We start from the raw sequence: 27,220 nt of genomic DNA, 5'->3' as shown, positions 1-27,220 counted from the left end.
TGTAGTTTGTCTTTATTTGTCGACAATTTTAACAATTCAATTTTAATACATATTTACAATTCCGTTAATTTGTATGATATTACTTCAGTCGGTGTATTCCTCACAAATACCAATCCATTCGCATTTACATTTTCGATACTCTCTCTTTCAGGCCTTGTAACTCGGCTGATATTTCTGTTGGTAAGTGTGTTCCGACTTGCGTTGTAAAGTATTTTTCGATCTCTGCCACTTCCTGCAACCAAAACTCCTTTGGCAAATCGAAAAGTTTTTCCATGTCAATCTCAGATGCCATTCCTTGAATGTTGATGGAGTTACGGCTAGGTAGTAAACCTATGGGTGAATCTTGGCAGCATTCCTCCCCTTCGACACGGCGGAAAATCCAATCGAGTACTCTGGAGTTATCACCGAATCCTGGCCAGAGAAAATGACCGTCCTCACTTTTACGGAACCAATTTACATTGAAAATCTTGGGAACTTTTCCGCGTGACTCCATTGAAAGCCAGTGTTTTAAATAATCCCCAAAATTATAACCAAAGAATGGACGCATGGCGAATGGGTCGTGCATTATGACTTTAGCTTTGTGTTCGGCCGCTGCGGTTGCTTCGCTGCGCATAGAAGCTCCCAGAAATACACCATGAGACCAATTTCTTGCTTCATAGACTAACGGAACTCCGGCCGGTCTACGACCCCCGAAGAGAATTGCGCTTATTGGAACACCAGCACTATCTTCCCATGCCGGGTCAATAATAGGGCACTGCGCCGCGGGCGTACAGAAACGGGAATTGGGGTGTGCAGCAGGTTTTCCCGACTCTGGGGACCATAGTTTGCCCAACCAATCAGTCACTGTGACATCCTTAATGCTAGCTGGGTCCATACCTTCCCAGAATACTCCGCCGTCGGAAGTTGATGCCACATTGGTAAATAGAGAGTTTCTGAATATAGTTTTCATTGCAATGGGGTTTGTGGACATCGATGTCCCCGGGGCAACACCAAAGAAACCGTTCTCAGGATTAATTGCTCTCAAGACACCTTTTTTATCGAATTTCATCCAAGCTATATCATCGCCAACACACTCAACTTTGTAGCCCGGCAACGTTGGGGTCATCATAGCAAGATTTGTCTTGCCGCAAGCTGAGGGAAAGGCGGCAGCAATGTAAATTTTCTTCCCCTCAGGATTCGTTATTCCCAAAATGAGCATGTGTTCGGCCAACCAACCCTCTCGCTTTGCAATGGTACTGCCAATGCGTAGAGCAAAACACTTCTTGCCAAGTAATGAATTGCCTCCGTACCCAGAACCATATGATACTATTTCATTGTTCTCTGGTCGGTGCAAAATGATTGTTCGTTCCGGATCACAGGGCCATGAAGGCATTGCGTGTCTTCCATTTCTAGGGGTACCGACTGAGTGAAGACATTTCACAAATTCACCATTGGCTCTTTGCATCTCATCCAAAACTTTGGATCCAGCCCTGGTCATTACTTTCATGGATTCAACCACGTAAGGAGAGTCTGTGATTTCAACGCCGATTTTTGAGAGCGGCGATCCGACTGGACCCATAGAAAAGGGTATAACATACATTGTGCGACCTTTCATGCATCCAGGGAAGCGTTCAGCAATTGCTTTACGCATCTCCTCGGGAGATATCCAGTTTCCCAAAGCACCGGTTGTTGATTCCTTAGTAACAGGAATAGCTTGCTCTTTGCGATCGGTACAAATGAATGTGCGTGACTCTACTCGGGCAACATCTGCAGGGTTTGTTCTGGCCAGCCAACAGTTTTCATATTTAACTAAGGGCGTTATTGTTCTCTGCTTCACCATAAGTTGCTGCAGTATCTGACTCTCTTGAACGCTGCCATCGCAAATGTGAATGCGGTCGGGTCGACACAGATCAGCGCATTCATCGACATAGTTTTTGGCTGCTTCTGTAAAATGCGTAGGATTGCCATAAACAAAGCTGGCAAGTGATCGATAGGAGGATCTAAAATGGTACCTCTGGGTTCCCAGGGCTGAAGGGGAACTGAAACAATAAAAAGTAAAACATTATTTGCAAATCAAAGGGGATGGGTTAGGGTAAAGGAAAAAAGCCTTTAAAACGGGATTCTAAAAAAGTTCCAATCTAGAAATTCGAAACATCGAGATTAGACATATTGTTTTTGAGAATCCCATCGATAAGAGAAAAAGTAATTTCGTTTGGGTTAGCCTTGGCCGAGCCTATACTATTCACTTATTTCAAAATGGTCAGTCCAATCAAATTTGTATTTTGATTCTATTTGAAGCATCTCAAATTATTCGTCGGACTACCTCTGTTTGAGCCTAGGAGATTGGCGGTGAAAATTGTTATTCGTTATTTTGAAGTTTCATGTCAAAAATAAAAAGTGAGTAAACGTCAATTTGACCATTGCTTTGTGTTGCGATTTCCCTCGCGAAAAATTCTACATAGATGCAATATTTACTATCTCCATATAAGGGTACCTCATTATGTTTGGTATTTTATCGACATTTCCAAACGAATGAGCGGTAATTTGACAATTGAAGTTATTTGAATTTGACATTTTCTATTCATAGGTTCATTATTGGAATAGGCCCAACCTTTCGATTTGAAGTATTATATGGACTCATTTTCCGACAAATTAGTTCGTTATTCGATACTTTTTTTTTTTTTTCGATCGGTCCCAACGCCACACTCACCCGCCCCTGCCGACCGAGGGGGCCACCTCCCAATTACGTAGGGAGCGCGTACACCCCATAGTCCGAACTATGGAGGGTTAGTGCGTTAGGGAAACCAGCTACAGTTATACATCAGCCGGTTGTTTAAATTTACAAATAAAGACAACACACAGGAAATAAAACAACATATAACAGATAAGAGTAGAGAATCTGGCAACTACTTGCTTTAATACTAAAGATGTAAAATAGTGTGTTTAATGACATGCAAAGGGTCTGTCAATGATATCTCGTTATATAATTTGTTGTAGATATCACATAAAGACCTCATAGGATTATAAGATTCATAATTGGATTTAGCCAAGCAAAGTTTAAGTGGTATGTAATTTCGAGTATTACGAGCAGGAATATTAAAATTTAATTCACCGGTTAAAAACTGTGAATCGATTTCACCACGCAAAAGTTTTATAATAAATAAAGCTCTTAACATTAAACGTCTCTTTTCCAATGTCGGAAGATCAATTAGTTTTAGGCGATTCTCATATGGTGGAAGTGTATCATTTATATCCCATCCTAATCCTCTGAGAGCAAATAAAAGAAATTGGGTTTGTACTGATTCCAATTTAGCAGAATATGTTTTGTAAAAAGGACTCCACAATACGCAACCGTATTCTAAAGTGGGCCGAACCAAACTAATAAATAAACGCTTAGTCACATAAGGATCGTCAAATTCTTTTGACCATCTTTTTATAAAACCCAGCAATGACTTGGCTTTATTTACACATGAATCAATATGCAAATTAAAACGCAATTTATTGTCTAAAATTACACCAAGATCAACGAATGAGTCTACATTGTCCAATTTGTAAGAACCAATGAGGTAATCATTTTAAAAGGTTGTGTTCTAAACAAAGACAGTTTTTTACATTTCTTGAGATTTAGCGTCATACCATTAGCACTGCACCAATTAACAAGGCAGTAGATATCATGTTGCAACTTAAGGGAACTAATGTGAGAGTCCATATTACAAAAAAGTTTGACATCATCAGCAAACATTAGGATCTTAGAGTAACGTATAACCGTTGGAAGGTCATTTAGATACAATACAAAAAGTAGAGGACCTAAATGGCTACCCTGGGGGACACCAGAGTACACAGTTATCTGTTTAGAAAGAACATTATTGAAAGAAACTCTCTGTGTACGCCCTTGCAAATAAGATGATATCCATGATAACAATAATGTTGCGAAACCCATTTTGTCAAGTTTATGTAATAATAATAAGTGATCCACTTTGTCAAAAGCCTTACTGAAATCAGTATATATAATATCAGTTTGGCATTTTATTGAAAACCCTTAGAAGATATTATCCACAATTTCCTAGCGAATCATTTATAGAATGTAAAATCACCTCACAAAAATGCTAATATCGGTACGAGTTTCGTCATAAGTTTCAAATTCTAGTACTCCTAACTTGTATGTGAATTTTGATTCCCATTTTCAAGATTTCCTAGCAGAATTAATTGGTTTTATCTTCTTATAATTCTACCATACATACATCTACATTTAAAATAACTGAACGTGTCATAGAAGAATATCCTGGCCTTTTACAAAAGACAAAATTGTTTTTAATCAGAGAAAGTGTAACAACTGTCGGCCCTTTTAGGATTTTCTCATCATCAAAATTACACAGTTTCGAAGTAATTTGGAATAGGTGACATATTCAAATTTCACCGATTTTTGTAACCTCCATCATTCTATGGAGGGTATATTAACTTTGTCATTCCGTTTGTAACTCCTCGAAATATATATTCTGGATCAGCGTAAAATTCTAAGACAATCTAGCGATATCCGTCTGTCTGTCTGTTGTAAACACGCTATATTTCGAACGAATTAAGATAAAAGGCTAAAATTTTGCATACATGCATAGTTTACCAGTAGGCATGTTAAGTTCGTAAATGGGCCATGTCGGTCCAGGTTTTCGTATAGCCCCCATATAACGGTACCTCCAGATATTCGGTATTTTCATGATTTTAGCGACGTTATTTACCGGAATTATTTGAAATTTCGTATTTGTAGTTCGTAATGGGTACTACAGACTATGACTACAATTTTTATATGTAGGTTCACGTCTTCGTATAGCCCCCATACAACGTTTTTCATTTAAGGGATAGTTTCCGAACTTAGCTGCTTTTTTACTTGTTACCTCCTTTTTTAAGGGAAACAAAATGTATTTAATTTTTATTTAACACTTATGTGGCATTTTTATTTTAAATTTTAATTCATATAACATAGAAAAATTAAATAATACTGTAGTCGGCAGGTCCGCCATATCCACTTTAATAGTAGATAATCAGTCCAAAATCATTATATTTGTTAATTAATAATATTTAATTTATATATTTTACATTTTTTCAATTTTTAGTTAGTTATAACGTCAAAACTGCATGTTTTTCACATTCCGACTTTAGAAAAATCCTTATTTTTTGAAGGCGGTATCAGATATTTAACAACAATATTCTTGTCTAACGAGTTCATGTGACAGTTTTCTAATGTTTCGAAAAAGACCCTAATGAAAATTTGTTAATTTTAATATAGTTACGAGTTTTTGAAATTTGACATATCCACAATTTTTTTCTGAAGAATATGCATTCACCTATTCTAGCTGAAAGACCTTCACAAACAAATATATAAATATTAATAGAATAAGTCATATTTTCTTAGCGAAATTTAACAGAAAGACTGGGGACTTTATATTACATTAAATGCCGACTACTGGGTCATAACGAACATAGGCGCACTTATCCTACTTTCTGGTCGGCAGAAAAAGTTTGAGAATCCCACCATTTGTAAGAATATATAAATTTGCGTGCTACCTCTAAACGTTTGGATCGTCCGAGTTTCTTAAACAACAGCGTAAAATCGTATTCTCAAACTACAGACTGTACATTTTTGTGTTTTACGTGTTTACGGAGGCAAGAATTTGAAATCAAAACAAAAAAGAAAACACGTTTCTTCAGACTAATATGCTTCGGCGTCGGTCGACTATACGTGTGTTGTTACTGAATGCCGAATTTATCCGGTAGCTATCACCGAAACATACACATTTCTCTACATATATGTACCCATCTATATGCCACTAAAAATTGTTATGATATGAAAGATCTATACATATGTATTTGTACGTATGGCGTCTCAAAAAAGGTATGACAAAATCAAAGATCGCCATGGGCAAACTAATAATAGAACTAAATCAATTAGATGTTTCTAAAGGCATGAACCGGCAAGTAAATTAAATAGATTTGTCCCAAAACACAGATATTTCTACCCTTAAGAATTTTGTGAATATAATTTTTTATTCCCACTGAATTTGAAAATGTACAAAATATTCATATAAGATCCGAGAATAAGACTTATTTAGACAATAAATTGTATAGTTTTTAGAATCTCAAAAAAGGAATTTGGAAAAAATACCTACAAACATCCACCATGATTGTAAAGGAAGAATCATGTTGTATGAGAAGGTTACGCAATAACCCGCCAATTTTGGAGAACAGCCCAGAACGAGCAAGGCAAAATATTTTATTCGCTGCGGGAACAGATTTTGACTCCAACATTAGGTGGTCTGTTTAAAGATGCTCTGCACACCTCAGAAAAAATGCTCATCATCTTTATTGGGCTACCAAGAAGAGGAGCTGCTTATTTGGGAACTCACTGGTATCCAAGGATGAACTGCTTGCGTATTTCGAGTGGCATGTCCTTCTTAAAATAATTCACAAATAATCGGATTTGTAATGAATGTTTTGTTGAGAAGTGATATTAAAATGTTATAACCCTATTGTATATGCTCCACCAGGAAGTACAATTCGACATGAACCATTTAGTTACGCGAATGATGTGCTTTAATTGATAGCAATTGAAATTGCATTCATTTTTTTATGGTATCGCGTTCTGTTCCAAAATAGATATCTAAAGAATTTATTAGAATTTTTAAAAATCTACTATAAGATCTGGTGAGAAATATCGAAAAATTAAAAGGAAAACACAAACCATCAAATCGATGCAATCCTTTGACAAGAATTACAAACGTTTAGACTGTGATCACGATTTATCTTTAAAATGCCGCATGAAAAGTAAAATCAAATTCAATCATTGTTTACACAAAAACAAATTCACTTTCCGAAAGGCCAAGCCCACCAAAAACTCTGAAAATTGGCTCTGTTTCAAAAGACACAGGTGTCTATCAGATGGTTCGTGAATATACCTACACAGATACGTGCATGGTATCTGCATGCCTTTGAAATGTTTTGTGTGTTCTACTCTCGCAAATGTCTGATGCAATGTTTCATCATCGTTGCCGTGTGTGTTTTCGCTTGGTAACAAACACAACAATGTCTTCTCATTCATCGTGAACATGTTGTATTGGTCTCCGAAAATCGACAGCATTGTTCACAGATCATTGATCCCTTAAAAGGCGCGACTAGATTTAAACATTAGCGCACAAGTGGAAATGGGCATACGCACATATGTATCTGTTCGTCGCACGCTTGGTGAAGCTCCTATCCTTCGTGATTTTTTTCAAATATATGTATTGTACATATGGACGGTCTTATTAGCCCGACAGATGTTCTTAAATTTGATGGCACCTCCACTCATTTCCATCACTCATCTACAACTGATTAGGTTAGATGTTCAATTCTGTTTGAAGACCCTTGGACATACTATCGCGATTTTCGTACAGTGCAGATGCTTGCCGATACAAATAAAATGGAAAGTCAAAAGACAAGCGCCGCTGCGTCTATTATAAATAAAAGAAACGAGACATGATAGTATTTTGAACTAAATTGATACGGCAGTACCCACGAAACATAGATAATGGCTGCAAAGAGCGGTGCCAGACAATTTACTCAAAGTAAACAATGTTGTCCATCACCTACATACCGACAAAGTACGTATGTGTGACAAATTATAAATCAAAATGTTTTAATTGACGACAAGTTAGTAGGAACTGCTGAATACAAATCACTTAAAAATCGCCAGGTAAATACAATATTTTTGGATTATAAAATTCGGAAAACTTATACAATTTATAACAAGTGAAGTATACGTTGAAATCTGTCGAACCGAACATTCATTTGATGTCCTCCACCTTAAATAAAAAATAAACAATTTTCTCAATTACACTATTTCTCCGTAACCGGCAATTTAATGTAATGGCAAATGCAAACGATTGTAGGAAAATCAACAAACTATTCAAATAAATAAATATATAAGTGCATGCAAGCAAACATTTAATTTGTTTTCAAAAGTAACGGAACTTATCTATAGCCATGTGCGTCAAGTAAACCGAAATCATGTAACTGTGTGTATATTGTCCAAATCCAAAATATAACCTCGAATATAATGAGGGTAACAATGCTCCACAAACTTCTTCTTTTTTTAGGAATTATACATACCCACACACACACACATTTGCTAAAATATAACGCAGTTTCTTTATAAATAGTCCAAAGTATGTAACAAATTCAGGAAATATACTAGACGAATTGTTGATGTTCGAATTGATTGAAACAGGTACCAGTTAATCATTTACGACTGGCATTTCACTAATACACTTCTGGGTCTTTGTGTCGCATTGTGACGTCACGTATTTACACAGTCGCACGTCTGAGAGCACACAACTTGACCATGATCAGTGGACTTCGGACTTGTTATCAATGTAAGCAGCTACACGTACTCATATTCATATATTGCAAACATTGGCATGGGTCGAAATTTTCTACGTTGCGTAGAAAAATCGAGTCCTAATGAGAAAATGTTTAAATTGTGAGATACATATGGTGCTTTTCTTGAAAATTAGCGCCGTAAAAGTGTAGTTTTGTGGGAATATTATTGAAAAAAGCTAATTATCGGAAAAGAACCTAACAAGTACAACACATTGTGTTCAGCCAGGCCAACATTTAATACCCTCCACCATTGGGCAAAGAAAACATTTTTATATAAAAGTATCTGAATTCAAACGTAACAAATCCGTGGGAAAATGTAGCAACAATTATCAAAATACCGAATATCGGAATGTACCGTTATATTGGGCTATACAAAATCGTGGAACTATACATACAATGTTTCGCCACCGGAATTAGGGAAGTTACAAACGGAATGTCAATGTCTCCTTCACAATGTGGAGGGTATAAAAATGTTGACATGCAAAGCCATATTTTTGGTGTGCACTTTATAAATTAGAAACCTTTACTTTTTTTTTTAATTTAGTTTAAAGGCACCCACAAGAAGTATGGTATCTTCGAGTCGTTTGAATACCACGTAAATTATTTATACATATAAGACCGCAAAGGTCGATGCTTCCTTCGTCCATCACTTAAAAGAGCGGCTTATAATTTCTTCAACCGCGTTTACATATAAAACAACTCGAAATAAATCACGTCACACCATTATGCGATTTAATACAGAGATGTTCTGAGATTTGGGCAATGTTTCAAATAATACATAAATTGAAAAAACGGAAAACGACATTTATTGTAGAATTATCACTATTCATTTTTTACTTTGGGCATTTGTTTGTTTAAATTTACGACCAAGCAATTGTTGTTTTATTTTTAAAAGAAGAACTGCGTAATTTTTTGCCGTTTCAATAATCAACCCATATCTATTTTAATGGTCTAGATCATCAATCATTATAGGAATTATTATTACATTTTGCTAACAATGACGCATAGAACGTACAAATTGAAGTTGGCCAAAATCAGTAGCTTCAGTGGACTCTTTCTTCCATTGGACCTTTTGAATAACCGAAATGTATCAAACAATTATTTTGTGGAGAATGCCAACCAATTACATTATCATCAATGTCAAAAACACCAACCGAAAATGTTGGGGCAGGAAATGAAAACATGGAGATATCTAATCGATACCCATGTTTCAAAGTTCACAGCAAAGGTGATCAAACAGTAGAACACGACTACAATGGCGATTGTTATCACAGCTTTTTCAATTCGACCTCTGTTAATTAAAGGCTTTTAAAACCGTCTACAGGACGATAACTAGATCGTCTTTCCTAACCATTGGGTTTCGATTGGTTCACCCAGTAACATTTAACTAGCCTTAATTAACGGTTTTGGATATTTTAAATTTCTAATTTGTTAATACACAGTAGTGAAGAAATCTATCAGTCTAGCAGCATTTTGAATAATGCATATTGGGGCAGTCGATAAAGAGATTCATAAAGTCTGACTTCTGTACCATTTCATTCTGGAATTACACCAAAAATTAATATTTTTCTTTTGGCCTCTAGGGAGTTTGTAATTTCTTTTAATTATGACATTTTGAGACGCTCCGTTTTATATATACATAAAATGTTGGAATGGCAAAGATCTATATGGACCCGTACATTTTCAAAATATATGTAAAAAATTAGTTGCATACATTTAGGGGACCTTGATCTGAACACTGCAACTAGTTGTTCGATTGTTTCAACTTTTTACTGTTTTATCATTGTCAACTTCAGAACCACAATTTACAGTACAATTGATATCGGCTGATTGCCATTCAATAATCCCTCTGGAATTTTCCTTTTCTTTGTAAACAACGCCGATAAGAGAAACACCTCCAATTGTTGCACTTTGATTCTTCGTCAGCCATTAGATAATTATGACATGAAATAAAATAAATATTTCGGAGTAGCTATATATATGAATGCAAAGAATACGACAATTTAAACGGCAACCAAGAGGTTTTTTCGATTAAAATAGTTAACTTAGCAACAGATTCCGTTCGGGTTTTAAAGGGATATTAATATACATCTTCGCTATGTGTTATGAAAGCAAATGGGACAGGCATTAAATACATGCTACAATTATTTCAAGGTATGGAAATGTTGCTCTGCATTTTCTGCAATTTACCATGTCAAAGTTAACGGCAATCTAAACTAGTTCCCCTCTCTTATTTGTTTAAATACAATAAATATCCATTTTGATATAGATATGTTGTCAAGCGTATAATTTTGAAAAAATATAAGTATACTCAATAGTCCTACCTTATATATCAGCGTTACCTGGAACTCGATTGCCTACAACGAGTATCTCGAGAAAAACGAGTTTTAAGTTATCGTGTGATGTTTGACCTCCCGCATTAAAATGTTTATTACAAAAAAGTAATATATAACTACATAGACAGTCATTTGGCCACCATCAGAAGTCGGTGCTTCATATCTGTGCAAGGGCAAGCATGGTTTGAAGTTTTTAGGTCGGTCATCAACTCCATTTACTGTCTTGTTGATTTATATTAAACTCCAAGTAAAAAAGTACCGATCGGTTTTGCCGACAGATGTATACCCTCAGCCCTCTTACCCCTCCATGGAGTGGGTCAATATTGTCCATTTCGTATCGGACCTAAATAAATATGATATAAATATTAATATAAATATATAACAAAATCGAATATTTATATCCAATTTATGGGAAATCATAAATTCTATATTCATCTCAGGATTCTGGTTGAGAGACATATATTTAGATATAGTAAGTTGTAAAGAATCGCTGAGTAGTTTCGCAATTTATGACAGATAAAGTATTGAAGGGGTTCGCAAATATATAGCATCTTCACAACATATCTTGTGTTAGCAAAAATGTTTGCATGTGTGAAATTTGAAGAGAGTTGGATGCTTATTTATCTTGTTTTGAGCGTTATGTTTTTCAAAATCTTGAACCTTATGTGGAGAAGGTAGCAAAAGAAATGGTCCGATCTCTACCATCTTTATAACAGATCTTGTGTTAATGAAAATATTGAGATGTACCACATCTGGAATGGAATCGGATGTTGATTTCACTTTTTATGAATTCCATGGATATTCAAAATTTTTAGCGTTTGTGGTGGAGGTACCAGTAGAAGTCGACCGATATTTTCCATCTTAACACCAGACCTTGGGTTAATATAAATATTGGGATGTTTGAAATTTGAAGACAATCGGACTCTTAAATCACATTTTATGAAAGTTGTAATTATTGAAAATTGAAAAAATATATTTTTTGAAAATTTCGGCCTTTTGTGGGGGAGATACCAAAAGGAGTGGACCGATATTGCCCATCTCCGAACTCGATCTAAGTTTGACAAAAATATTACTGGGTAAGTTTAGACCAAATCTGATACTCCCTTCGAGAGTTATCGTACGCACCAGCCAGCCAGACAGAAACGAAACGGATTTGGTACAAAGAGACCTAGGGTATATCAAATGATATATACCCTCCGTAGCCATATGGCTGAGGGTATAAAAAAATTTCTTGATATTTCAATTTCTATAAAATCACCTTTAGCCGGTGAACTAGCTTGTTTAATGTTTTCAAATAAAATTTTAAGAGATATCTTAAAATAAATTGGCCGCAATTTATTTAAATACAAAGAATGCAAAACACCACCATTAACGTGTATATCCAGCTATGAGGAGTTAAAAAAATTTATTTGCGGGTAAAAATAACAGTTTACTTCAAAATAGCGCTGTCTCTTATATAACCACCGTTTTGAAATTCTATCTTCATAAAAAAATGGAAAATAACGCAGACATATTTTTTGTGGCTGTTGATAATAACTATTACCACTTCTTACACATTTGTCCAAAACATCATTATGTATGGTGTCGGAGGGAGAGGTACTACTCCAGTCCCCTTTCCACAACTTTTATTTTGCTAATTTTTATCAGTCGTTTATGGACAGTTGACTCGTGGCCCCATTTTCTACGAATACGACGACCAAATAAAAACAATGAAAACATATCAAATGTGTGCATGTTCAAGCAGACACCCAAATATGTATGTAGAAAAGTGTGCACAAACAAATGTTCACAGCATACAAATTGTAGGGTTTTTTCAATAATGTCTAATATCAGTCCAAATGTTAATATAGAAATAAATAAACCAAACAAGAAATTTGTATATTTTAACAATCATTGAGAAATGTACATGTATATGTCACATCGTGTTCACAGGCATACATATCCATATGCCTATTTTAATGCGTGTGTGTGTCGACGAGGGTGGATCTATAAATATTGTCTCTGCGTGGCCTCTAAATTAGCAAAAAAAATTAGTAAAAAATTTTTTTTGGAGAAAATTATTTAATTGTTAATTCACATCTGAAGCTTCGAGGTTAGATGCCAACTTGAAAACCCAAAAATTTATTCGACAGAAATAACCGTCTGCGTCTTTTATTCTGATAACCTTATTCAGGAGATTCCCAAAAACATGTTGATATACATATATTTAATAGTGTTGGCATAAATTTTTAAATTCAAGTAGAAAACCTTTTGGAAGGAAATACCGCCACCTGTCCATTTGCCTGTGTTTAGAATATCAATTAATGTTTCCATTAGTTGAATGGTTCGGTATAGAGCAACTTAGGCATATAATTCTATAACGGCTGATATTGTGGAACCTATATTTTTTTATTTCTTTAATTTCTTCAGGAATTGGGAGTAAAAGTGACATATTTTAGTAAATCTTGTTTAACATACTTCGTAATTCTGCTTTGAGCTCTTGGAGTGTGCGGACATACATCGGACAGTGAAAAGTGAAAAAATAAAAAATAAAAGTGAACCAGTGCTAGTGAAGTGAACTTGGAAATTTGTTTCAAACTTCTTTATAAAGAAGAGATATATTCCAAGTGTCGTCGTTTTCCCGTCGGCAAGTTAAAGTTGACGAGGAAATATAAGTGTCTTGCCGTCGGCAGTTTGACTATAAATTTGCCGTCGGCAGTTGGCCTGTATAGCAGGGAGGCCCAACGGTCGGTAACACCATGGAGGTGTCCGACGATAATGCCGTGCCGACAGTCCCGGTCGGTAATGCAGTGCCCATTGTCGGTAATGCAGTACCAATGACCGGGAATGTCGGTAATGCAGTATCGACCGATAATGCAGTATCGTGTGGTAATGCAGTGTCGGTCGGTAGTGCCGTACCACCCATCCGACGGACGGTCGGTAATACCGTCCCGGTCGATAACACCGTACTACCCATCCGACGGACGGTCGGTAATGCAGTTTCGGTCGGTAACGCCGTCGATTTCACCAGCATGCATTTGAAGGATGTCGGTAATGCAGTCCCTCGACCCAATGATACTGCAGTAGCTGTAGGCACAGCCGTGCCCAATGTTTGTGCATCGAGTAAAACTATCGATAGCACAGACGAGACGACCGATGGCAACGTTGCGGATAAGCAACGTAAACGCAAAAAGAAGCGTAGTAAGGGAACCGAGGACGATTCACCTTACGAATCTTTAAAACTGGAGGCCAAAGTGCGCCAGTTGGAAACATTGTTGTCGAGCCTCGTCGAAGACAACAAAGCCTTGACGACTGAACTGGCCGCCGTCAAGAAACGCCAAGATGAAACGGCTAGGCAACTGAATGCCGAATTTCAGCGCGTTTCCAGCTGCAAACGCATAATTGCAGCGTATGAGAAGAAATTCTCAATCAAGGCTGGTGATATTCTGGAGAATTCACCATCTCCGAGTGAAGATACCTCAATGGAGGTTGTACTGCCCACACCGCCAGTGACGCAGTTTTCGGCGGAAGCAAGCCGTGCTCCGCCTCAGGCAGTCAAGAAGCCCATCCTGCCTGGAAAGAAGGAAGCCAAGGCCGAAAAACAAAAATCGGCCAAAGCAGCAAAACGGACCGTTAAAGTAGTGCAGGTTACCAACGGAACCAAAGGAGAGCCAGCAGCAGCAACTACATCAGCAGCAGCAGCAACTACATCAGCAGCAGCAGCAGCGACAACAACAGCAGCCAACCCCAGTAAGGATGCTACACTGTGTAAAAAAGGTAAGTCGATACCACCCATCTCGACATTCGACGTAAATGTTAAGGGCGTGACGGACAATTTGATCAAATTGCTTGGACACGACAGATTTACCATTAAATTGATAAATAGAAAAATTAGCGCCTTTCACCTTATCTCGTTGGAAGACCACGAGAAGGTAAAGGCATTTTTCGTTAAAGAGGGTATACATTTTTATACCCACGCTCCTAAAGGCCAAACCCCGTATTCCGTAGTTTTGGAGGGCCTAGCGGACTCTTACGACGCCACACATGTCGAGGCAGGGCTAAAGGCTCTGAACCTTAGCCTTGACATAAAGCGTGTCACAAAATTAGGGGGGGCAAAATTCCTGATTCACCTGGGCAAGGGATCAGATATTCAGCGTATTTATAAAATACGCCGCCTCTTCACGAGCGATGTCCACATCAGAAAGGACAAGAAAAAAGGCCTGACGCAATGTCACAATTGCCAACGACACTTTCATGTGTCGGCTAACTGTGGCATGCCGTATTGCTGCGTCAAATGCGCAGGGGACCATGGCCCAGGGAATTGCAAAATTCCCAAGGGCGTCAATAAACCAACAATGGTATCTGTGACTGACCCAGTCACTGGTAAGGTTACAATGCAACCGAACTATGTGTTCAAATGCATAAATTGTAACCGCGTTGGACACGCCGCAAATGCGCGCGACTGCCCAACCCGCCTAAAACTTTTGGCTAAAGCAGCCGAAGAACAGGCGATTAAAGCAGCTAAGTCTGCGTCAAAGGGTTTCCCTATCAACAGTGGCAAGATACAACCTAATGTATCGTTTGCCACTGTTACATTGGCGCAGAACAAAGCTGCCAACTTGCCTTTGGGCCAAAATCCCAAAGCCAAAATACCTTTGGGCCAACAACCCAAAAACATTATACCTCTGGACCAACAACCCAAAGTCAATATTGCCATGGGCCAAAACCCCAAATCCAATATTTCTCTGGGCCAACAGCAGTCCTTAGGCCAAGCAGTCAGCGGGTTCTCTCTGTTTGACGAAATTTGCAATGAAATCTTTGGTAAAGATTTCTTGACTTCAGTCATGCAAGTTCGTCAATTCTCAGAGGAACTTAAAAGTCAGGACAAGGCAAGCCAGGCTAAAGCCATGGCCTCCTTAGTAGGTATGTTAGGTTTAAATGGTTAGGTCTTCTACATTTATATTTGCCAACGTCAACTCCGTAGTATCGAGGCACAAGAGGCACTACCTCCGGTTATTCCTCGATGAGCATCGGCCGGAGGTCATGATGTTGGCTGAACATAAACTATCTCAAAACCACAGATTTGAGATAGGTGGGTATGTTAGCTACTTACAGTATAGAAGAGGAGTTAGTGGTGGGGGTACCGCTATACTAGTAAGGGAAAATATAAAAAGTGAAAGAGTACCACTCGATATGGGACCCATCGAGTGTACTTGTGTTAAAATTTATAGGGCCGGCGGGTCACCACTGTACGCAGTGGCATTATACTGCAGGCCTCAGGAAAATTTTGATATTAATAGCTTAGAACCTCTAAGAGACTTAGCTAATTCTGGGGAAATTATAATAGGGGCCGACCTGAATGCTAGACACACTAGCTGGGGGGTGACCAAATATGTTCAAAAGGGAGGATAGTTTTGGATTTTTTAATCAGCTGTCCTGATATAAATATAATACCAACAGATGGACCTACCAGAGTTGCTCTTGGATCACAATCCTTTATTGACATCTGCTTAGCTTCATCTGGCATCCATGTGGATGATAATAGTGGGCTAGGAATTGCAACTTTAGATTGTAATTCTGACCACAGGGCTATAAAAATGACCGTTTACGGGAACGAACCGGAATGTAGACCAAGACGGACTTTCTTCGATTATAGAAGAATGGACAGAAGACTATTTAACAGGATATTGGCAGAAAGGCTTCCCATCTGCCAACTTCCTATAGATCGGAATGTTACTCATTCGGAAATTGATGCCTGCATCGATGCCACGAGCGAGGTTTTCCGATCCGCCATGGAGTCTGCTATTCCTAAAATTTATTCTGGGAATAGAGGACCCCGTAGACTTTCGCCTGAAATACTAGACCTAATCAGGCAAAAGAAAGTTCTACGGAGAAGATTACATCGTACAGGAAACCCTGAAAGGTATTCAACTCTCAGGGCGGAAATTCGCAACGCCGATAGAATTATCCAAGGTGCGATTGCGGAATACGAGTCAGTTCAATGGGTGAGATACCTCAGCGAAATCCAGGTGAACGATCGTATGTACGGTAGGGTTAAGGCTGCAGCGGGCATTAGTCGCTATGCCAAAATCCCAGACCTCATCGGCAACGATGGGGTTTCGGCAGTCGTGTCTAGCCAAAAGGCTGACATGTTAGCAGACGTCGTCCAAGGACACTCTGATGCCGACGATACTTCTTCTTTCAGTAATACTGTTAGAAATGAAATATCAATGTATAATGATACGTCCCCTTTGGTGACATTTGCAGATAACCTAACTGCAGATGGATCTATAATAAGTGAGGACAATATATGGCGACAATATAAATTCCTAAAAGCACCAAATATTGGGGCAGGGTTAAAAAGAAGATCAAATCGAAAATCCGCAGGGCCGGATGGAATCCCTGACATCGTGTTAAGGAGGACCGATAGCACTGCTTGGAAACATATTTCGATAATCTTTAACCATTGCATAAACTTGGGCTATTTTCCGGTTTCATGGAAAAGGGCGATAACAATACCCATCCTGAAACCTGGTAAGGACCCAACACATTGCAATAACTATAGACCAATTAGCTTACTCCCAGCTTTTGGGAAGCTTTTTGAATATTTTATACTTTCGGAGATTAAAGAAATCCTGGAAGATAAAGAAATTATACCTGACAGCCAATTTGGCTTCAGGCGTGGCCATTCAATATCACAAGCCCTCATGGTCTTAGGGGCCTTTGTGACTAAGGCACTAAATAACCGGCAGATCACAATCGCGGTTAGTTTAGATTTTGCCAAGGCATTTGATAATGTTTGGCAAAACGCCATCATATATAAAATGAGAAGGCTAGGCTTCGATTTTAATATATGTAGACTAGTGACTAGTTTCCTAGCAAATCGTAGTTTTAGAGTTAAAGTTGATGAGGACCTTTCTTCAGAAAGGGCTGTAAATGCCGGGGTACCACAAGGGTCTCTCCTTGGCCCTGTCCTTTTCAACATTTTTACTAGTGATGTACCACATGCGCCCGAAGGGCATTTGCTCCTGGCATATGCAGATGATATCTTCATCGCTGCGGCCGGAGCACATGCGGGGAACACTAACTCACGTTTAAACGCATATTTGGAGCAACTCTCCGAATATTTCCATACTTGGAAAATGCGCTTAAACGTAGACAAATGTGAAGCGATTACCTTCAAGGGAAAGAAAAAGTACTTGTACCGCAGCGCCAGGCAGTATGAGCCAAATCTTTCGGTTGGAGGGCAACAAATTCGCAACTCGGACCAGATTAAATATCTGGGCGTTATTTTGCATAGCAACTTTGAGTTTGTTAGGCATATTGACTACACTCTTAGAAAAGTCAAGGGTATATATTGGGCCTACCAGCGTGCTATAAATGCAACTGGAGGGCTTACTGTTAAGGTTAGATTACTTATCTACAAACAGATAATAAGGCCTCTCATCGCATATGCCTTTCCTATTTGGTTTGGAATATCTTCCAGCCAAATGGAAAGACTCCGCGTTTGGGAAAGGCGAATTTTAAGGTCCTGTTTAGGCTTAAGGCGAACCCAGGGTGAAGATGGAACCTGGCGTTTACCTCCCAACAGGATAATTTACGAATCGATCGACTTCGGCCGTATAGATAAATTTCTTATGGCTAGCGCTCTAAAGTGCCTAGACAGAGCCGCATCAGTCGATAACAGGTTAGTAAGAGAAAGCCTTGAACATGAAACAGACATGGACAGGCTAGCTCGGGCCAATTATAGGCCACCGAGCAGTTTACTAACGATGAATGAAGAGGGTCTCCTCTACAGAGAAGACCATCTCCTCTTCTATCATCGTAGGTTTGGGACGCTCGCGTTAGAAAACCCTGTCTATCAGGTATCGCAATAGCCGGTGTAGCATCCTTGTATATAGTGTAAATAGTAGATTAAGTAGGTTAAGTAGAATTAACATTAGATAATAAGTAGTTTTAATAATAGATGTAATTAGATATAAGAAATTAAAATAATAAAAGTTTTTTAAAACATCATTTTTTTAGGAGAACGTTATAATTATAAGAGTAATTATAAGTATATTTGTAATCAAAATAGTATAGAGAAAGGCTACAGCTTCACTGTAGCCTTAGTTAAGTATTATATAGATAAACTTAGAAAAATAAGATTTATGTTAAGTATAGATATATAAGGAAATATTGTTAGCCGTAAGGTATTTAAAATTGTTTAAGGATACTGATGTAATAAATTGAAACTGAACTGAACTGAAACATACTTCGTAAATGAGCTATTTCATAAAGTACGACAGCGGGAAATTTGTCAAATCTTGATTGCGATCCTTCAAAATCTATGTACGTATAGCCAACTGGATTATAGCAACAATGCTAAATTTTTAACTGAACTCAATTTGTTAAGTTCAGTGCTTTTATTGTCGGTATTAAATTGTTGTCGGTATTAAATTGTAGTTTCTATCAGATTTTTTGCACCTTCTGAAATAGAACTACAGCAAATATGTTTAAAACATCATAAAAAACTAAAGAAAGCTCAAAAAATACTAAATGTACATTTACAGTTATTTACTATTTCTGTACAAAAAAGGTTTCAGATTTTATGTTAGTCGTTTCGTATAAGAGTTATTTATTCGATATCAGTGGAAGACATAATTTTTGTCTTATTAGTTAGTTTTTTTTTATAGTCCTACGCTATAGGATATAAAGATGGAAGAAATGTGTCGGCAATAAATGGGTACATCTTTTTACTTTTCTTTTAAGAGTTATTACTTTTCCTTAAGTAAAGAAACAATTCCTCTTAGCAGAGAAATAGATAAAAAATACAATGTTTAGCTAATTCTGGCAGAGCAACCATATACAACAGCTGACTGAAACAACAACAAATCAAACGCACACAATGTTACCGAACAATTTTTCACCATCAATAAACTGTAAACTGTCAGCAGACCATTTTCAAATTTTCTCTGGGCATTTCTCTATCCTTTACTGGACTTTTGTGTATAAAGACATCATCAATTAAAGGCGTATAGGTGTTTGAGTACACGTAACGTATTTTTATACATACTTACTTCTGTATAGAGAATTTTATTGTGTGGAATGTTTTTTTAAAACTTCAGTTTTATGTGTTGATAAAAAAAAAATCTGAAAATAACGCGCCATATTTATTGGCCCTCGAAAAGTTTTGTTTTGAAATGTCAAAAGAAGGGGCTCGCCTCATTGTTGCGAAGTTAGCATTATGTTCGTCCCTCACTTGAACTGCGAAAATGCTCGAATACAAATATACACAGATCGGCAACGAAAACAAGTAAACGGAGGTAAACAAACCAGTCCGCAGCTGCTGCCGTTTGACTTTATGATAATTTTTTTTGGTGAGTATGCATGTGTGGATGCAGCCTACATACGAGTTATTTGCCTGTACATGTTCGCGCTTTTTCTTTTGTTTGGAGATTTCCTACGGAATTCAAAACAATAACACACATCCCTATTCCATTTGCATTTATGTTCATACGTACATATATTGATTTAAAATCTGCATGTAAGCACACGAGTGCAACTGAGTATCTGTGTTTCATTACTACCGACAATGTCTGTCACCCCCAGCAATGATAGGCGTTTGTTTTTGTTTTGATTGGAATTCTTCGCTATCAGCGAGGAATATTTTGTTGATGTTCATTTGTTATTGTTTTGATTTGAGAGTAGGTACGACTGTTCCTCGATCTTGTTATTTGGGGCTATCACTAGCACAACAACACACTTCTCACGTTCTACCACTAACTCTTCGCTCACTTTCCAGGCGTTATTATTAAACGCGTGTAATGGCCGTCGATCGGCACCGATCGTTGTGGTCGTTGTTGTCTGGTCGCTTAAGAAAAACAAGCTATATTGTGACGTCTATCGTCCAGTATGTTGCTGTTGCCATGTGCCGAGTGTGCTAATTTATTTTGCCTTCTTGGGGGACGGGCGGGTGCTTGTGGTTGTACGGCTTGTTTATTGGTTTGTTTGTGTTTTCGTTCGAATTGGCATTAATCGGTAAATGTGTTCGTATTTCGGAAAAAAACCCAAAGTTATTTTTTGTTTTTTGGAACCAAACACGTTTATCTTTGTGTATAAGTATGGGAGTGGGTGTGTAAAACTTGGGACCGTGTCAAGCATAAGCGATGAATAGGAGCGAAAATACACGATAAATTTCATGACCAAAATAAAGAAAATAAAATATCGGATGGAAAAGATCATTTTTTCATAAAAAACATGCATAATTTAAGGCGTTCAAAAAGTAAGAGAGTAATAAATCAGCAAAAATTTAAATACAATAAGTTCCTACTTACTTCCTCAAAAGCCAATTTTAAGTGCGTAGTTTTATGCTTATATTGATCGGACTATAAATTCAATTCTGCAACAATATTTCAACAGATCTGCGGACATTCATACATCACAAAAAACTTCTGCAATCCGAAAGTCCAATGTTGAATTATTTGAATATATTTTGACCTGATGGTAACAAAGCGAATGATTGTTAATAAAAATTTTAACCGGTTGTTGGGGAGCCCAATATATCCCATAAAGCATGTTTTTGGATCAAATAATAATCTATATTCATAACACTTTCAAAAACTCGAAAACAAAAAATTACAATCTGGCAACCACTTATGGCCTTATGCCGAGTTGTCAAGAGAAGTTTTTGATATAAACATATATATGAAAGTTATACCTATATAGAAATCGATTTGGGCAAAATATGTCACACTTTAATCTTCCAGGATTTTATAATATGATCCAAGACTAAATCTAACAGTAATTTTACATGCAAATAGGTTAACAAAAATTTACAAAAAATTACATGGAAATATCTATGGGAGCTATGGGAGCAGATTTATGAACCGATTTCGACATAATTTGTCAAAAATATTTTTAAACTATATCTGATACCTCGTACCAAATATACAATATTGTTATATAGTGCATATTATGTCTTTGAGGGACTTAAGTTTCAAATTGCATGAAATTTGTGTGTGGACGCTATATCTATATTCTTGCAGATTCGAAACAAATTTTTGCATTTCGGTTCAGATATAGCTATAGCTCCCATATATTTTATCCGATTTGGCATTTAAAGTCCCTCACAAGCGTAATATGCATTACACAACAATGATCTTTGGTACCAAATATCAGATACAGCTCCGAAATAAGTGTATCGAGTTTAGTCAAGATCGGTTCAGATTTGGATGTAGCTCCCATATATATCCTCAACCGATTTCAGGTAAATTGTGCATCAAACGGTCAATATCAGTCCGAATGACCTGAATTTTGGCATATCCCACCGAATTCAGACTAGAAGCAAGTACATTAATCGGAGAAATTCGATTTAGATATAGCTATAGCTTCCATATATATGTAACATCTGATTTGGCGTTTAAGTCCCTCATATTCGTATTATTCATTCGACAACAACCAGTTATCAGATACAGCCCAGAAATACCTTTGCCAAATTTGATTAAGATCGGCTCAGACTTGGATATCGGTCCCATATATATCCTCAACCGATTTTGGGTTGATTGTGCACGAAATGGCCAATATCAGCCCGAATGACCTGAATTTTGACATATCCGACCGAATTCAGACTACATTCTTTTCGGCGAAAATCGGTTCAGTTATAAATACAGATCCCATATACATGTTTAATCTGATTTGGTGTTTAAGTCCCTTACATTCGTAATATGCATTCGACAGCAATGATGTTTCGTACCAGATATCTTATAAAGCTCGGAAATACCTTTGCTAAATTTCACCAAGAACGGTAAAGATTTGGATATATCTCTTAAGAAAATGGGTAAAAATGTTTCGCACCAATGTCGTTTTCTTTTTGTAAGGCATAAAAACGTTTTTTTTTTTGGAAATTTCCAAACAAAACTACATATTTACGTCGTACCAACTTTTCAGCTGCACCACTTTGATAACACTTTATTTATATTCAGCTCCATCTATTCACCCAAATTTAGTACCATTTAGTACTTTTCGTGCACATAAGTACAAATTTCTGCAACTACCTACACTCCGCCAGTAGTGTTAATTATGCTTATCACTGAAATCAATTTTAGGCCTTGATGGCAGAGGCAGCACTGTTTCGTCGCTTTAACCATCAATCATATTCGTGTGTACTGTACAAACAGATAGTAACATATCTGTTTAATTGTTATTAATTGTTGCCTGAAAGTATGCTATATTTAATGTTGTTATAATGGCAAAACAAAAGTAAAATATGAATTGGATTGGTTTGCAATTTGTAGACAAGTGGCATTATATGAAAGGCCTTACTGTTATCACAGGCCATAATTTGTTGGGACCATAACTCGTTCCACGACTTGTTCATGAGACTAGTAAAGGAAAGGCAAAAGACGATGATACCCTACACCACTATGCATATTTAGTAGAGCTCCCGTAACAAAATAATTTATTTCAAGTAGCTCATACCATATATCAACATTTGGCTTTAGAGCAGTTATAGTTTAATATAGGGTGCATTATATCATTTGAAGGAGGATTATATTAAAAAAAATATGCATCGGAGTACGTCCCGAAATTCACTCCATTTGGGCTGATATTAGCCATTATTTGCACAATAAACCTGAAATCAGATTAAGGATATATAATACGAGATATATTTCCAAATCTTTGCCGTTCTCGATAAAATTTGGCAATGGTATTTCCTAGCTTTATAAGATATTTGGTACCAAATATCATTGTTGTCGAATGCATATTACGGATGTGAGGGACTTAAACACCAAATCGAATGAAACATATATATGGGAGCTATAGCTATAACTGAACCGAATTTAATGTACTTGCTTCCAGTCTGAATTTGGTCGGATATGCCAAAATTCAGGTCATTTGGACTGATATTGGCCATTTGGTGCACAATCAACCCGAAATCGGTTGAGGATATATATGTGACCTATATACACTTACGAACATCAAATACCAAATTTGAAAGAATCCCGGTGAATAATTTCACTAAAATCAACAAAGTACCGAATATCGGGAGGTACCGTTATATGGGGGCTATACGAAGACGTGAACCTGCACAGACAATTTTCTGTCTTATGCTGTAGTATCCATTACAAACTTCAAATACCAGATTTGAAACAATTCCCTGTAAAAATGTCCCTATAATTATTAAATTGCCGAATATCGGGAGGTACCGTTATATAGGGGCTACACGAAGACGTTGACCTGCACAGACAATTTTCTGTCTTAGGCTGTAGTATCTTTAAATACCAAATTTGAAACAACTTCGGTGAATAAATTCGGTAAAATCATCAAAATACCGAATATCGGGAGGTACTGTTTTATGGGGGCTATACCAAAACGTGGACCTACATGTCTCATTTTCAATACCAAAAGGAATTTTCCCATAAAAACTTTTAATTGTTATGTGGAGCTCTACTAAATTAGCAAAGTAAAAAACAAGTTAAAAAGTATCAGTCGGTATTGCCGACAGATATATACCCTCAGCCTGTGTTCGGTTATTTAAATATAATTTGACTAGTGTTACAATTATTCACACGTTTGACCCTCTATGGAGCAGGTTCCGAAGGAATGCGCCAATATTGTCCATTTCGTATCGGACCCAAAAATATGATATAAATATTCTGACGTTCCTGGTATGGATTATATCGACTCACTCCTTCACTTTATGAGATATGTAATAATTTTTAGAAAGTGTTAAAATGTGCGTGATTTACAAAATAGAGTCTAACGAAATATTCCACTTTTATACTTCATCTGATACAAATAAAAAATATTGAGCGAAATATTGGGCAAAATTACAAGAAAGAATATTAATGTCCAATTTTATGCGAAATCATAAATACCGATAAATTTCATATTCATATCAGACTTCTTATTGAGAGAAATATTTGAGAATAGCAAGTAGTAAAGTATTGCTAAATTGTTTCGAAAGTTATAACAGATATAATTATTGAAAATTGTAACCCCAGAAGGGGTTGGCATATATATCAACTTCACAACAGATCTTGTGTTAGCAAAAATATTTGTTGTATGTGAAATTTTAAGAGAGTTGGATATTTATTTCGCTTTATTTCAGTGTTTTGTTTTTCAAAATCTTGAACCCTATGTATAGGGGAGAAGAATTAGTTCAATCTATACCACCTTTATAGCAGATCTTGTGTTGATAGAAATATTGAGATGTGCCAAGTCTAAATGGAATCGAATGTTAATTTGGCGTTTTATGAGCTTCATGGGTATTCAAAATTTCGACACTTTGTGGGGGAGGTACCAGAAGGAGTGGACCTATAAATCCCATGTTATCACCAGATCTTGGGTTCATAAAAATAGTAGGATGTGTAAAATTTGAAGACAATCGGACTCTTACATTACATTTTATAAGGGTTGTAATTATTTAAAATTTGGACCCTTTGTGGGGGAGGTACTTGATGGGGTGGACCGATATTGTCCATTTTCGAACCTGACCTAACACTGACGTAAATATTAGGGCTTACAAAGGTGGAGCAAAATAGGATTATCCTTTCTCTTTCTGTGCCAGAAATATTTTTTTGATTATATTTTGAAAATTTCGACCTTTTGTAGGGGAGGTACCAGAAAGAGTGGACCGATATTGCCCATCTACGAACTCGATCTAAGTTTGACAAAAACATTACGATGTACAAAGTTTGGACCAAATCGGATACTTCCTTCGAGAGTTATCGTGCGCACCAGCCAGACAGACGGTCGGACATCGCTAGATCGACTCCAAATGTTCTGAAACGGACTTGGTCCAAAGAGGCCTAGGGTGTAAAACCGTTATTTCGTTATTTCTCTGTAGCCATATCGCTGAGGGTATAAAAACAACAATTACCCAAAAAAAAAACTCCACCACAATCGACAACCCTATAAGAGATAAGGAATAAACATTCGGTAGAGTACAGAGATGGCTAAAGGCGATTGCAGTAATATTTACTAAGGCCTAATTGACATACCCATGCTTTAACAGGTTTAGTAAGGCACTGCCCAACATTGTAGTGGTTTTATTGGATTAAACCAGTGGCTGCTCCAGTCGTGGGACGGACAACTCAGTTGTTGTTGACAAAGGTTAACGCTTCGCTCCCGATGTTTATTATATTTCCCGGCTGGTGGTTGAAATCTTCATCACACACTCACAGCTCGCTGATTGCAAGGCCTATTCTGTTATTGTTGGGAAATCTTTTGTTTTTCTTCACGGTCGGTCGTTTGTTTTCGTTGATCCCTTCTGCGGTCAATGTCTGTCGTTTGTTTTGATTGTTTTCGGGGTATGCACTTTTTATTACTTTGACACTTCTTTCTGCGGCGTAATGCAAATTGAGTTTGCGATCTGATCGGTAACAAGCAACAGTTGCTACTGAAAATGTTTGGTCTGTAACAACATTTCTTATTTGCAGTTGATTTCATTGTGCATTGCTTCGCCTATACAATCTACACTGTACGTCTGTCGTCTATATGCAGTGGATCACATCCACAGCTACTCGCAGTATATTCGAATGTAGATATGTGTGTGTGCATACAGTGAGTGAGTGCTCATTTATGTTTTCGAATTTCGCTTTTATTTTGTTTTGGCTAATTTCGATTTTTTGTTGTTGTTGGCGATAAGACAAGCCCCCCTTTTCTTCGACCAGACACACAACAGTGTGTCTTTCGCCCATATTGATTTTTGAGAATGCCCAATCTATAGAAGCTATACAAGTTAGCAGCGTGAGAGACCAAAATCCAATAAGATTAAAGATCAAAAATACATTCCACGACCGACGATCATGATGAGTTTTAATAAAAAGTTCTAAATTTGAATTTCATTTCTTCCAAACAATATGCCTTTGTCTCTCCGCCCGCTTCATATGCGATATAAACTGACCTTTCTCCACTCAACAAACAATACAATAAAATATCGATGACATATATATGCGTGCGTGTGTCTGCATTTGTGTTTATTTAAAAATAGAGAATTCTTCGTCCTATTCACCAGAAGTATTTTATGTTTTTTTTTGTTTTGTGGTGTTGACTTCAATTAAAAACATGTTACGTTTAGACTTCTTTGATAACATTTTAACCCATTTTCTACTGTTGTATCGTTTTAGAGACTCCAACTTTTATGATGGTTGTTCGTTAACTTTACGGTAACATTTAGTTAGTAAGAAGTTACTGAGAACAAATAGGATTTTTCTTTTTTCCAAACTTGGCGCGAATTTTGGGAGCAAAAATACTTTGATGCAGTTTAGTTGTTATTACATTTTCATTACAAAACCAGTAAAGAAGGCCTTAAAGTCGGGCGGGCCGACTTTATGATACTCTACACCAATTTACATATTTATTAGAACTTCACATAAAAAAAACAGTTTTTATGGGTAATTTGTGAGAATTAATTTATACCAACTATGAGTATAGTTATAATTTAAAGTACAAAGGATTAAATTTGCTGAGGCATTTGTATCTTTTCAATTCGGGCTTGTATTACCCATTTGGGGCATATTTAACTTAAAATC

At 37.0% G+C, this 27,220-nt stretch overlaps 1 protein-coding gene across 1 annotated transcript; it reads right to left on the bottom strand.

Moving 5' to 3' along the window:
- LOC101890254 (phosphoenolpyruvate carboxykinase [GTP]) lies at window positions 1–26,124 on the bottom strand. Its single transcript, XM_005183550.4, has 2 exons — window positions 25,688–26,124; window positions 1–2,018 (listed from the first exon to the last, which is right to left on the bottom strand). Exons 1-2 carry the CDS (start codon window positions 25,723–25,725, stop codon window positions 125–127), a joined length of 1,932 nt encoding a protein of 643 aa, XP_005183607.1. The 5' UTR covers window positions 25,726–26,124; the 3' UTR covers window positions 1–124.
- Between the last annotated feature and the right edge of the window lie 1,096 nt (window positions 26,125–27,220).

Source organism: Musca domestica, unplaced genomic scaffold, assembly GCF_030504385.1.
Source record: "Musca domestica strain aabys unplaced genomic scaffold, Musca_domestica.polishedcontigs.V.1.1 31, whole genome shotgun sequence".
Lineage (NCBI taxonomy): Eukaryota > Metazoa > Arthropoda > Insecta > Diptera > Muscidae > Musca > Musca domestica.
This window is presented reverse-complemented; position numbering and strand designations above follow the sequence as displayed.

Coding starts and splice junctions, on each gene's coding strand:
- LOC101890254 (XM_005183550.4), bottom strand. CDS start 25,725: ATGTTGGGCAGTGCCTTACTAAACCTGTTAAAGCATGG. Junction 2,019..25,687: donor CTAAACCTGTTAAAGCATGG/GTATGTCAATTA, acceptor TTATTGTTTCAG/TTCCCCTTCAGCCCTGGGAA.